We start from the raw sequence: 13360 nt of genomic DNA, 5'->3' as shown, positions 1-13360 counted from the left end.
TAAAGATAAACATTTTTGAAAAACTAAAGATTTATGATCAATGCAATGACCAGCTATGATTCCACAGGCTTGGTGATGGCCTGTGCTACCCACCTACTGACATAAAGGTGATAGCCCAAAGATGCAAAATGAGACATAGTTTTTGGACATTGCCAAGGTGGGAATTTGTTTGGTTTGGCTATGAATACTTATTACAACCTCCCCCCTCCCACCCCACCCTTTTTTACATAAGGGAGCTGGGAGGGAAAGAGAAAATAAATGCTTGCTAATTAAAAAAAATAAGATAGGGGTAGCTAGGTGGCACAATGGATAGAGCACCGGCCCTGGATTCAGGAGTACCTGAGTTCAAATCCGGCCTCAGACACTTAACACTTACTAGCTGTGTGACCCTGGGCAAGTCACTTAACCCCACTTGCCTCACTTAAAAAAAAAAAGATAAAATAAAAAATAAAAGAACCCTAGGGAATTCCATATTGCAAATATCATTCATATGGCAAAAAAGCAAAGGAAACTTCTTACAAAGCCCCATATTCCAAAGTTGGGAAAGTTCAGAGATCAACCCCTCATCCTGGCTCTACCAGGAGTTTATTTATTACCAAAGGCAAAGATCGAAGATCAATCCCTCTCCAGGGGGTGAAAAAAGTTCTCCCTTATGCCAGGGTTTTTGGAAGCCTGAGTCCCATAGGAAGAAGGGAGGATGCAGGATGCATGACAACATAGTTTCAGGCACTTCAAAGGGATCGGGGCCATTTGTCATGCTGGCACCAAGCAGAAGAAGAATCTATGACTCCAGCAGCGAAGCTGATAAGCGATATTGGAAGCTTGGTAGGCTGAGGTTTGGGAGCCGCTCTATCCAGAAGGAAGGTGATGATGTATTCAATCTTCAGTATGACTGCAGCTGGATCCGCCCATATAAGCAGCAGGTGAGAACCATCCCACATATCTGACAGAGAGAAAGGAGGAAAAAGAAAAGGAGAAATTCAAGCTGTATGGAGTTTCTGGCCACAGATGCTGTTTGTCTGCATGGTGTACCCCCTCTCTCAGCTCAACTGAGTCACGTTAAAGAGGCTTCACCATAGCTCCCTCAAAGATTCCTTTGCTATTTCATCCCCTCACCACACCCTTGGATTTTAAAATATTCAAGGAGATTGGAAACTTCTTGAGGAGAGGGACCTTTTGTCTTTGCTCTTATACCCAGTGCATCATAGTGTCTGCTACACAGGAAGCTCTTAATAAATGCTTGGTACTCCTTCTTGTTGTTGGGTTGTATCTGACTCCTTATGATTCCATTTGGAGTTTTCTTGGCAAGGATACTGGAGTGGTTTGCCATTTCCTTCTCCAGCTCACTTTACAGATGAGGAATTGAGGCAAACAGGGTTAAGTGACTTGCCCAGGGTCACAAGCTAATGTCTAAGGCTAGATTTGAACTCATAAAGATGAGTCTTCCTGATTCCCAGCACAATGCTCTCTCCACTGTGCCACCTACTTGCTCCTTGCCCAATCTCTATAAACCAGTGGGGAAACTCATGTTCAGAGACGAGGAGTGTTTTTTTTTTTTTCAGCTCACACCAAGCTTTGGACTTGGGAACCACAACCAAGTATCTAGCCAGTGAGGGTGCAAGAAGGCAAAGGCAAAATTGCTCCCAATTCCAAAGAATAGCTGTGAACTTTGGAAAAGTCACTTTATTTTTGTAACCCTCAGTTATCCCATCTGTAAAATGAGAATAATTCTAGTTCTTCCCTTTCACACCCTCATCCTCTAGTCTTCCCTCCCATTATTTCACATCTAAAGATGCTTACTGGACAAATGAGCAGCATGATAGAAAAAAAATAATTTAGTCTAAAAGTCCAAGTTGGCACCATGATTAGGATCCCAAATTAAAAAAAAAATTACAAACTCTTGATTGTTACCTGAATGAAAAGAAGCATAGGCATGCCTACCTCACTGACAGTCACAGATGGTCTCAGGATATGAGTGAGGGGTTAGGGCCAGGGTCACAGCCACAGAGGAAAGAGCATGGGAATGCAATCCTAGGGAGTGGTATTGCTAGGCAGCTGAGAAAAACACCTGACATGGAAAATGTCTCTGGTTCTTGGATTTGCTGCTGGTGGTGTTGGATTTTCATGCATGCCAATCTATTCTCATCTTCTGAATTCTGAAATTCCCTTATCTCATCACAACCTGTTATCATTCCATCTCTTTCTGAACTCATTATCTTTCCCTTCTAGCTTTCCACACTTCCTCATTTTTCTATTACTATCAAAGGCACCATCATCCCCCCAGTCACCCAGACTGGAAGCCTGGTTGTCATCCTCTCCTCCTTACTCTCTCACAGTCCCCTTCACAATATCTCTTATCTATGCCCCCTTCCCTCTTCTGACATGGCTTATACTTTGGTACAGGCCCCCATCACCTCGCACCAGAACTACTGCAGGAGACTTCTAGTTGGTCTCCTTGCCTCAAGTCTCTTCCCACCTCTGTTCAGCCTCCACTTGAACTTCGATTGAGCTTCCTAAAGTGCAGATGTGACCATGTCGCTTCCCTACTCAGCCTCCAGGATCAAGCAGAAAATGCTTTTAAAGTCCTCCATAATTTAGCCCCCTCCTACCTTTCTGGTCTTCTTATACCTTTCTCCCTTCCAAATATCCTACAATCCAGTGACGCTGGCCTTTTCCTGTTTCTCGAACATGACCCTCCATCTCCCAACTCAGAGTGTTTTCACTGGCTGTTTTCTATACCTGGAATTCTATCTTTCCTCTACCTCCTTCATTCCCTAGCTTACTGTAAGTCCTTAATAAAAGCCCACCTTCTTTCTATGAGAAGCCTTCCCCAATCCTCCTTAATGCTAGTGCCTTTCCTCTGTTGATTGCCTCCAATTTATTCTGTATATATCATTTGTACATAGCTGCTTGCATGTTGTCTCTCCCATTAGACTGTGAAGTCCTTGAGAGCTGGGATTGCCTTTTTTTGGTGGTGGTGGTGGGATTTCTTTATACCCTAGAACTCAGCCCTAGAAAGACCTGTGATTTCACTGGTATGGGGAATTCATGGATGAGGAAACTCCCCCTGCCAGTGCAGACTGGCACCCTCTCTTAGCAGTTTAGTCATTTCCCAGAGCACTGAGAGATGAAAGGACTATGCCTGGGTCACACAGTCAGTCTATGTCAGAGGTGGGAAGTTTCTGGTTCTGAGTCCAGCTCTCTATCCACTAAAACAAGTTGCTTCTCAGAGTAATTGTGAGCCTCAGGGCTCAGGGGCAACCTCTACCCAACTCAACTGTTCCTTGTAATTCTGATGTGGCAGGAGAACCCCATGGGGAGATACCCAATCATTTCTTCCCATCCACGTACTACATCAAGGCATCTAGTGAGAGATAACTGTGGAAGGGGAGAGACTATGGAGTCTTCTCCCCTCTATATCTGTCAAAGGGCCGTGGTCCTTGGCCTCTGTCATTTGTTCTCTTTACTTTTAGGTGAAAGAGACTGGAGGCTCCATGACCTTGTGATTCTGGAGGGCGCTTTGGCTTTGGAGGTCCAGTTTTGCAGTCAACATAGCACTGTGTTGTCCTGAGGGGTAAGTACTTATATGGACACACATAAGTAGAACTAAATGCTATGTAAGAATGGTAGAAACTAGGGGCAGCTAGGTGGCACAGTGGATAGAGCACTGGTCTTGGAGTCAGGAGGACCTGAGTTCAAATCTATTACTGTCAAAGGCACCATCAGACACTTGACACAAGTGACCCTGGGCAAGTCACTTGACCCCAATTGCCTTACCAAGAAAAAAAAAAAGAATGGTAGAAACTTGGTAGAACTAATGCTATGTATGAAATGATTTCAATTATGAGCCTAAACCCTGCAAAGATGGAGGTGGTATATGGTAATTTATGTCCCTGAAGCTCTGAGGGAAATGTTAGTACTCTGTTCTTCCAATATCTTTGTAAATATCTCTTTGTAAAGGTCAATCAATGTTAAGTGCTTAAATATAGTAACAGCCCTATTTTGGAAATTAGAAAACTGCAACTGAGAGAGGTTAAATGACGCGCAGGATCACACAGTCTCATATGGGATTCAAACTCATGTCTTCTTCAATCCCTAGTCTAGAGTTTTAGTCACTTTGCCAAGCTAATAAAATAATGTTGAAGTTCCCTGTGATATAACACTTAGAAAACTCCTTTCAGGTTGATATCAGCCCATTAATCAAGACTCTTAGAGGCTGCTTTAAGCAGTTAAGGTTCACCTAATTGCAATTTTATGCATGGCATTTCTTCAACTTGTCCATAAATATATGATAAATGCCTTTGTCAAATGCCTCCTAAAATTGACCTATAAAAGGACTACAAGATTCCCCCCTCCCTCCCCCAGTCAATCAGTCAGGTTATCCAATTTAGAAAGGAAATTAAGTTAGCCTGGTATGGCTTTTCAGAAACACAGAATCCAGGAAGTGGAAGGGAATTCTGAGGTCATCTGTTTCAAACTGTATCGGACCAGGAATCCCTTCTACAACACTGTGGGCAAGAGGGCATCCGATCTCTGTTGGAAAGCCTTCATCGAAGAGGGAATCCACCACCTCCAGAGGCAGCCCATGTCTACTTTTGGACAGCTCTAAACATTAGGAAGTTTTTTTTCTTAAATCAGGTCTGATCTGCCTTCCTGCAACGTTTTTTCTGCATTTTTAAAATGAACTAGTGCTGGCTTGTATAGTAAAACTCATAAGTTCTCACATACCATCTGCTCTGTAAATATCTCTTGTAATTTTCCAGGGATTGACATCAAGGTAGGTAGATGGCCCTTGATGTGTGGAATACATTCCCTGCTCACCTTTACCACTCCAGATACCTCGTTTCCTCAAGTACCCTTCTGGATCCGGTGAAGTTTTAAGTGTCCTCCCTCTCTCCCTTTTTAAATTACTTTGTATAAGTATGTGAGTATTGGGGCGGGGGCAGGCAGGGGCGTCAAAACCTGTGATTTCATCTGTGTAGTGAATGCCCACAGTAACTCTCTCACAAAGGTAGAAATTCTCTCCACTAATGCAAATCTGCAAGTCATCTGTAACTTTTAGTTTCTGAGAATTGCCTGCGGCACTGAGAAGTTATACAATTTGCCCATGCCTCTGGAGGGGATGGTTTCTCCTTCTGTGCTCTGAGGGCGGAGGAGCAGAACTAGCATCAGAAGATGCTGGAGTGGGAAGGGACCTTAGCGAGCATGAATCAGGGGACAGAATTTAATTCCATGTCTTCCTGATTGCAAGATGGCTATCTCTCTATCCACTTTACCATACTCCCTTTGTAACTTCTCTGCGTGCCTGTAGTATTATTCTAGTAGACCATAAGAATCTTGAGGACAGGGACTGTTTTATTTTCATCTTAAAATTTCCAGCCCCTAGCCAAATGCCTTTCCTAATCATACTGCTTAATAAATATTTGTTTTGTTTTGTTTTTGTTTTTGTTTTGTTTTGTTTTTGCTGAGGCATTTGGGGTTAAGTGACTTGCCTAGGGTCACACAGCTAGTAAGTATTAAGTGTCTGAGGTCAGATTTGAACTCAGGTCCTCCTGAATCCAGGACTGGTGCTCTATCCACTGTGCCACCTAGCTGCCCCATAAATATTTGTTAAACGAATTGTTGTTGTTGGGTTGTTTTAGTCCTGTGACCCCATTTGGGGTTTTCTTGGTGAAGATAATGGAGTGGTTTGCCATTTCCTTCTCTCTCTCTCTCTCTCTCTCTCTCTCTCTCTCTCTCTCTCTCTTTCTTTTTTTTTTTTTTTGGTGAGGCAATTGGGGTTAAGTGACTTGCCCAGGGTCACACAGCTAGTAAGTGTTAAGTGTTTGAGGCTGGATCTGAACTCAGGTCCTCCTGGATCCAGAGCTGGTGCTCTATCCACTGCGCCACCTAGCTGCCCCCATTTCCTTCTCAAGCTCATTTTTTACAGATGAGGAAACAGAAGTGAATAGGGTTAAGTGACTTGTCATACAGCTAGTAAGTGTCTAAGGCCAGATTTGAACTTAGGAAGATGAGTCTTCCTGACCCCACACCTGGTACTTTATACATTTTGCCACCTAGCTGCCCATCACTCTATCCACTGGGACACTGAGCTGATCCTAGATTGAATTAGGGTGTGACTTATTGTTTTGGGGGTTTTTTTTGTTTGTTTTTTTTGTGGGGCAATGGGGGTTAAGTGACTTGCCCAGGGTCACACAGCTAGTAAGTGTCAAGTGTCTGAGGCTGGATTTGAACTCAGGTACTCCTGAATCCAAGGCCACCTAGCTGCCCCCGGGTGTGACTTATTGTCTGTTGATTTGATTCAGTAAAACAAATGCTGCCTTCCTAGCTCATTTACAGGAAGTGGCCAGACCATGTTTCCCATCCATAGTCAAGATCATTCAGGACTTGTAAGATATGACAAGAGAAATAACCCTGTTCAGTGACCCTCTGATAAACATCAGATAGAACCTAAAACCAGAAGGTGTATGCTTTCCAAAGGTGATGGAGGGGATAGGGCCAAGGAAGGAGTCTCTATAGTTGGTGAGATCTTCCAGATGCTTGGGTTTGTGGATGACAATGTGAAATTGCATCATGGGCCAGAGAATTATAGAACCTTCTGGAAAGATATGAAATTGCTTAAAGGACTTTGACTTGTTCATCTACATAGGAAAGACCAAGTAGATGAGGAATGTGAATTGTCCAGATTTGAACATGCGTATGAATGGACCCTCTGTAGAGCTTATCTAATAGTATTAATTTTTGAGGCAGATAGTACAGATGGACAATGAGCCAGGCCCAGAGCAGAACAAGAAAAGGAGAGCAGACTAGATTATTTTTAGGAAGCTACAAGGCACTTTTATTGAACCCAAGCTTCCCATGGGAACAAAAACCCATCTTTTCCAGATTGATATTCTACTGTTGATGCAATATGGTAGTGAAACAAGGACCACCACTGTCCCCAAACATCTAAAGGTCAGCACCACAGAGAGAGCAATGGAAGCACATAGCAAATGTGAGCAGGTTTCATGACATAAGTGATGAAGAATCCCAAAGAACAGGCATAAAGGAGATGATCAAGGATGACAGGAAGAGAAGATAGGCTGGTCACATGGCAAGAGCTGGGCATGATAGATGGACATCCAGAGTACGCCAATGGTACCTTTCTGGAGAAATCAAGAAAGACTTCCTTTACCATGTTGGGTGGGCCCCTTGTGGTGAACTTTTGGGAACACACGGAGGAGAATTACATAGGACGGTCAGGCATGGATGGGGTACAATTTGTATCAATGGAGTAGAATCCTGATTTGATGAGATTACAGATCCATTTGAGCATCTGAATAGGATTTATTCCTTGGAAGGTCGACACCTGGCAATGAACTGAGAGACAGGTCCTGAGTTAATGTGTACCAAAACCAAGGAAGTTTCCAGTATGTATTATGGAAGGAAATTGTTGTGGCCAACACTAACCCTTGAATCTTGGGTACCAGTGATTAAACAAAAAGAACCTGCTAGAGTGGCCAGTGGGGAATGCTGGGTATCCTGGAGGCATGAGTGACTGGGCCAGATATTTTAGGTCCAGGATGACGGGACATCCAGAGTAGCTGCCCGACGGGTGAGGGGTGCTACATCAAACTGGAAAGAGAGCATCCTGGGAAGAGAGGCTGCCTGTAAGGCACCTTTGGAGGAATGAAAACAGCTCTATTCTTGTATTCAAATACAAACTCCATTGATATCTCGCTGTGTGACTCTGGGTAAGTCACTTAACACTTCTGAGCCTCAGTTTCCACATCTGTTGAATGGGGAAATAATACTTGTACTACCTACCTCATAAGGTTGCTGTGGAGGAAGTGCTTTATAAAATATAAAGGGCTATAGATGGGGCAGCTAGGTGGCACAGTGGATAGAGCACTGGCCCTAGAGTCAGGAGTACCTGAGTTCAAATCTGGCCTCCACTGTGTGACCCTGGGCAAGTCACTTAACCCCAATTTTTGCCACACTAAAAAAAAAAAAAGGGCTATAGAAAAGTGTGTTATCATTATCTGATAGTGACAGTATGGTATAGTGGATAGAGAGCTGGCTTTAGAGTCAGGTCCTGTGCCTCTCAAACAAACTGACTGTGTGACCCTAAGCAAGTCACTTAACCTTTTCAGCGTATTAAGGAACTCTCTAGGACTATAAGTGGCAGAGAAGGTGCTGACCTGCATTGGCAGAGGGAGTTTCCTCTATCAATAAAATCACAAGTCCAGCCCCTGTCATCATTGTCCCAAGACAGGAATTGAAGCTGGAACAGCTGCAGCATAGTATAGTAGAATCAGCTTTCTAGTCAAGGGACCAGGTTTTTTAAAGTCTAAGGATCTCCCTGGGTCTCAGTTTCCTAATTTCTAAATTGAGGGGCCTGGCTTAGATGGTCTATGCGTTCCCTTCCACCTCTAAATTCTATGAACAATTCTGGGCCAAAGATGACATAGGAGAAGGGCATTTATTCTCTCCAGATGCTTTCTTTGAGAGATAGGAGAATTGAGATGGTTCTCATTAGCCAGCAGAGGGCAACCCAACCTGAGATTCGGGTAAGGAACAGGTGGGAGAAAAAATAAGGACAGAGGAATCTGACTAGGATTCTAGGTTCTTCCAGAAGTTGAGGGGCATCTTTACAGTGGCATAATGGAAACATGCATGTTTTTGAAGGTGGACAAAGGAGCATCACAAATCTGAGCCCCAGGAAAGTCATTTCACCATTTGGGGGCCTCAGTTTCCTCATTTGTAAAAAAGTTGAACTGTTGTTCAATTGTTTTTCAGTCATGTCTGACCCCATTTGGGGGTTTCTTTGATAAAAGGTACTGGAGTGGTTTGCCATTTCCTTCTCCAGCCCATTTTACAGATGAGGAAACTGAGGCAAACAGGGCTAAAGAGACTTGCCCAGGGTCACACAGCGAGCAATAATACTGATATTTGATATTTATAGAACGCCTTATGGTTTGCAAAGCATTTGACAAATATCGTCTCAGTTTACCAAGTTCCTTCCTCACAACAACGTTCTAAGATCAGTAGTGAAGGTATTCCCATTTCATGATCAGGAAATTGAGGCCAGTTGATGTGAAATGCCAGGAGCAAGCTCTCATAGCTAGTATCAAAGGTAGAAGCCCCCTTGCCTCCCAGGTAGTGTATGTCTAAGGACCCCTCTAGTTCTAATTGTCTATCATTCAAATGCTACATATCCTGCTCATTTGCTTGACCTGTCATTTGTAGCTTGTCTCCCTTGACCTTAGATTTCAGTTTTCTTTCCATTTTCTACTTATCCTTGCTGACCTCTGTCTCTGTTCATCAGTCACATTGTGTGATCTTAAGGCTTTTTGTTGTGGTTGTTCAGTCATTTTTCAGTCACATCTGACTCTTCATGACCCCCATTTGGGGTCTTCTTGGCAAAGGTACTATAGTGGTTTGCCATTTCCTTTTCCAGCTCATTTTACACATGAGGAAACTGAGGCAAACAGGGTTAGGTGACTTACCCAAGGTCACACAGCTAATAAGTGTCTGAGGCTGGATTTGATTTCAGGTTCTCCTGATTCCAGGACTGGTGCTCTCTCCACTGCACCACCTAGTTACCCTGGTCTAATGGCTACAGGGGACATTGGAAGGATGGAGATGAATGGGGCTAGCAGAAAGCTGAGAATGTGATTTATGTCACTTCCAAGCCGACCCATTCAGATGTGTTGGGCCGCCCTCAGTGTGGGCTGCTGATGAGCAGCTTTAGTGGCTGCTGCAGATTCCCTGGGACCTAAGTTGAGCCTGGGAGCTGGTGGCTGCCTCAAGAGAGAATCCCCTTTCCTGATCCTGACCATGCCATTGACAAGGAGTGACAGACTCTACACAGCAAGCTAGGAAGCATCCTGAGCTTTAGGGGGAGTGTAGCTCCCTGGGGCTCCTCCCAAGCTACCTGGAAAAGTCAGTGCAAAAAAGGGGGTTTAATACATGAGTCAACCCCACCCAACTGTGGCAGCCCTGCTTGCTGGGGACCCAGGGAGAGGGCAGCATGGATTCAGAAGCAACAGGGTATGGTAGAAAGTCCAGGCTGGGAACTGGTTATTGTCTAGAAAGGACCTTGGAAATTAGGAAGCACAACCCCTTTACAGGCAGTTCTCAAAAGAAATACAAACTTAGCAATTTCATGAAAAAATACTCTGAATTATAAATAATAAGAGAAATGAAAATTAAAACAACTATGAGGTTCCAACTCTCATCCATAAGACTGGCAAAAATAAAAATTGGTTAGACTGTGGGAGGACAGTCACGCTCATACACTGTTGGTGGAGCTGTGAATTGGTCCAGTCATTCTGGAAAGTAGTTTGGGACTGTACTTGAGAATGAATCATATTAAGCAGCAGGCAAAGTACTGAATATTCACCATGGAGGTGATAGGATGTGATTTAAGTTTATTGACTGGGAGACAGGAGGAAGAAAGCTGGAGTGATCATGTCTAGTGACCATGTCCATAGACCTACTCTTTAGGAAAATCACTTTGGTGGCTATATGAATGAGAAACTTGAGGCAGGGACACAACTTTGGAGGCATTTCAGTTATCCAGATGAGAAGTGATAAGGGCCTAAAGTGGGAACAGGTATAGGTGATATCATGGAGAAAGAAATTACAAGATTTGACAATGGATTGGATGTTGGGTGTAGGAAAGTAAGGAGTCAGAGATTGACACCAAGGTTGGAAATCTGGGTTGTTTTGTCCTTCATTCTTGAAGAGGACCATGATATCAGGAGGTGATGTCATGACTTGGAGTGAAATGGATTTAAGTGAAGCAGGGCTGTGCAAGGTCACCAGTCTCACTCTCTCCTCCAGAACCATCTGGGTCCAATGCCTCAGGATGACTGGAGATGGTCCTCGATGTTTGAGGCAATCAGGGTTAAGTGACTTGCCTAGGGTCACACAGCTACTAAGTGTCAAGTGGCTGAGGTTGGATTTGAACTCAGGTCCTCCTGACTCCAGGGCCAGTGCCCTATCCACTGTGCAACCTAGCTGCCCCTAAATCTGGGTTACTCTAAGGATGGTATCACCTCAACAGAAATGGGGAAGTTCAAAAGAGGAATGGGGTGGAAAGAGGGGTTTGGGGGAAGGAAATGAGTTCTGTTTTAGACATAAGTCGAGTATGAAGTACCTATGGGACATCCAATTTGAAATTTCCAAAGGCAGGTGATGTGGTCCTGGACTTCAAGTGAAAGGTTAGACCTGGATATATAGAACTTAGAGTAGTTTAACCTCTCAGTAAGACCAGGCAATTCTGAAGACTCTGAGATGCTTATCAGTATTGGCAGAGAGAGGTTCCTCGACAATGAAATCATAGGTCCAGACTTCCTGACCCACATCCCCCAGTTCCAAATACAGAGTCATAATCCATTCATTGGTATTATCTTTCCAAGTGACCTATGAGATCAAATATGCCTCCTTGTGTTAGGACAACTGGCTCACCTTGCTTTTTCACCATGCTTTGCTTTTTATTCAGGCATCAAAGGCCATAGGTTTTATCACAAGTTTCATTCATGGATTTTTGTCTCCTTTGAATTTCTGGGCATTTTTTTTGTTAATCTTCTTCCATTATAGCTATGTTTTCTCATTTGAGAGGCAGTTTTCTCTCTCTTCCATTCATTTTAAATGTATAGTCCTTTTCTTTTTTTTTTTTTTTGTGAGGCAATTGGGGTTAAGTGACTTGCCCAGGGTCACACAGCTAGTAAGTGTTAAGTGTCTGAGGCCGGATTTGAACTCAGGTCCTCCTGACTCCAGGGCCGGTGCTCTATCCACTGTGTCACCTGGCTGCTCCTATAGCCCTTTTCTTACCAACTTTTCTTAGGTATGATTCATCCCTGACCAAGAGTCTCTCCCTTTGCACACTTATCATTGAATTAAGAGAATGTTTGCCTCTAATTAAGCTCTTTAGAAGCTGACCTCTTCCTATCTTCCAGTCTTCTTACTTATTACTCCTCCACATATACTCTATGACACAACAATTAGGCTAATTATTATGGTACATCTCCCATTTTTTTTGTCATGGGACTACTTCCCTAGAATGCTTTTTATCCTCACCTTAATCTTTTAGAATTACTGAATTCTTTCCTGACTAAGCTCTAATGCCATCTTCAGTAAAAGCCCCCCTGGCCCCTTCCTCTACTCAATATGTAACATAGATATTTATATACATATTGTATCCCCAGTTAGAATGTAAGCTTCTTGAGGCCAGGGGTTCTTTCAGTGTTTCTTGGTATATTCAGCACTTTGCCTGGCGCTTATTATGATTCATTCTCAAGTACAATCGCAAACTACTTTCCAGAATGACTGGACCAATTCACAGCTCCACCAACAATGTATGAGTGTGACTGTCCTCCCACAGTCCAACCAATAATTGTCATTTTTGCCCAGTCTGATGGATGAGAGGTGGAACCTCAGAGTTGTTTTAATTTTCATTTATCTTATTATTTATAATTCAGAGTATTTTTTCATGTAATTGCTAAGTTTGTATTTCTTTTGAGAACTGCCTATTCATATCCTTTGACCATTTACATATAAAAACTGTCTCCAGCTCTAATATATTTTTGTATCAGTTTCTTATATCCTATATCTTGTACATCAGACCTTATCAAGAAATTTTCTGTGAAGGTTTCCCCTCCTTCTTAACTGTTTTCCATCTAATTCTAATGCATTGGTTTTATTTGCTTAAAAATTTTAAAATTTTATGTAACCAAAGTTGTGCTTTAGCTTGCATTATTATCATGTCTATTCCTTGTTTAGCCAACAATCCTCTCCCTATCCACAGAGGTGAAAGGAATCTCTTTTTCCTTTTCTAATTTGGTGGCGTCAGGCAACCCTAAGCCATGATACAGTGGGAGAGACTTACCTGCAGGCAAGCAACTCCGATCCCAACAGCTCCCATGAGTAGAAGGTGATTGGCCAGAAACTGTTCCAACTTGGTGATACAGCCACCCTGTGTGGGAAACCAAGGGAAAGTGTTCATCTGCAGGAGGGTGGCCTAAGGGGAAGAGTGGGGAGGGCTAAAGCACTAGTTTGGGAATGGGGAAAGGGATGAACAATGTATTCTGAAATCCACAGGGGGCAGTTGTGGCATAGTGGACAAATCACTAATCTTGCATTCAAGAGACCTGAGTTCAAATCCCAGCTCTAATACTTACTAGCAGTGTGACCCTGGGCAAATTATTTAACCTAGGCCTCTGTTTTGTTATCCATAAAGTGGAATGATACTACTTGCACTGTCTACCCTACAAGTCCAAAGGTCTTATGAGTCAAAGTCAACCTTCTGCCAGTCCCGAGGTCAGGTCAAATCTCAGGGGCGAGGGTGGATTTTTGAGGAGGAAGAAGCTGATAG

General features: G+C 43.3%; 1 protein-coding gene across 2 annotated transcripts in view; it reads right to left on the bottom strand.

Moving 5' to 3' along the window:
* Window positions 1–384: 384 nt before the first annotated feature.
* Window positions 385–13360, bottom strand: part of TSPAN11 (tetraspanin 11) — a 169960-nt gene continuing 156984 nt past the window's right edge. For both annotated transcript variants that reach the window (XM_043967781.1, XM_043967780.1), the window contains exons 7-8: window positions 12875–12961; window positions 385–943 (exon numbers count right to left, since the gene is read on the bottom strand). In XM_043967781.1, coding sequence (XP_043823716.1) covers window positions 884–943; window positions 12875–12961 — 147 coding nt within the window. In that variant the 3' untranslated portion in view covers window positions 385–883. The remainder of the gene's footprint in view (window positions 944–12874; window positions 12962–13360) is intronic.

Source organism: Dromiciops gliroides, chromosome 5, assembly GCF_019393635.1.
Source record: "Dromiciops gliroides isolate mDroGli1 chromosome 5, mDroGli1.pri, whole genome shotgun sequence".
Taxonomy (NCBI): Eukaryota; Metazoa; Chordata; class Mammalia; order Microbiotheria; family Microbiotheriidae; genus Dromiciops; species Dromiciops gliroides.
The sequence above is the reverse complement of the archived record's forward strand: the minus strand, read 5'-3'. Positions and strand labels throughout refer to the sequence as shown.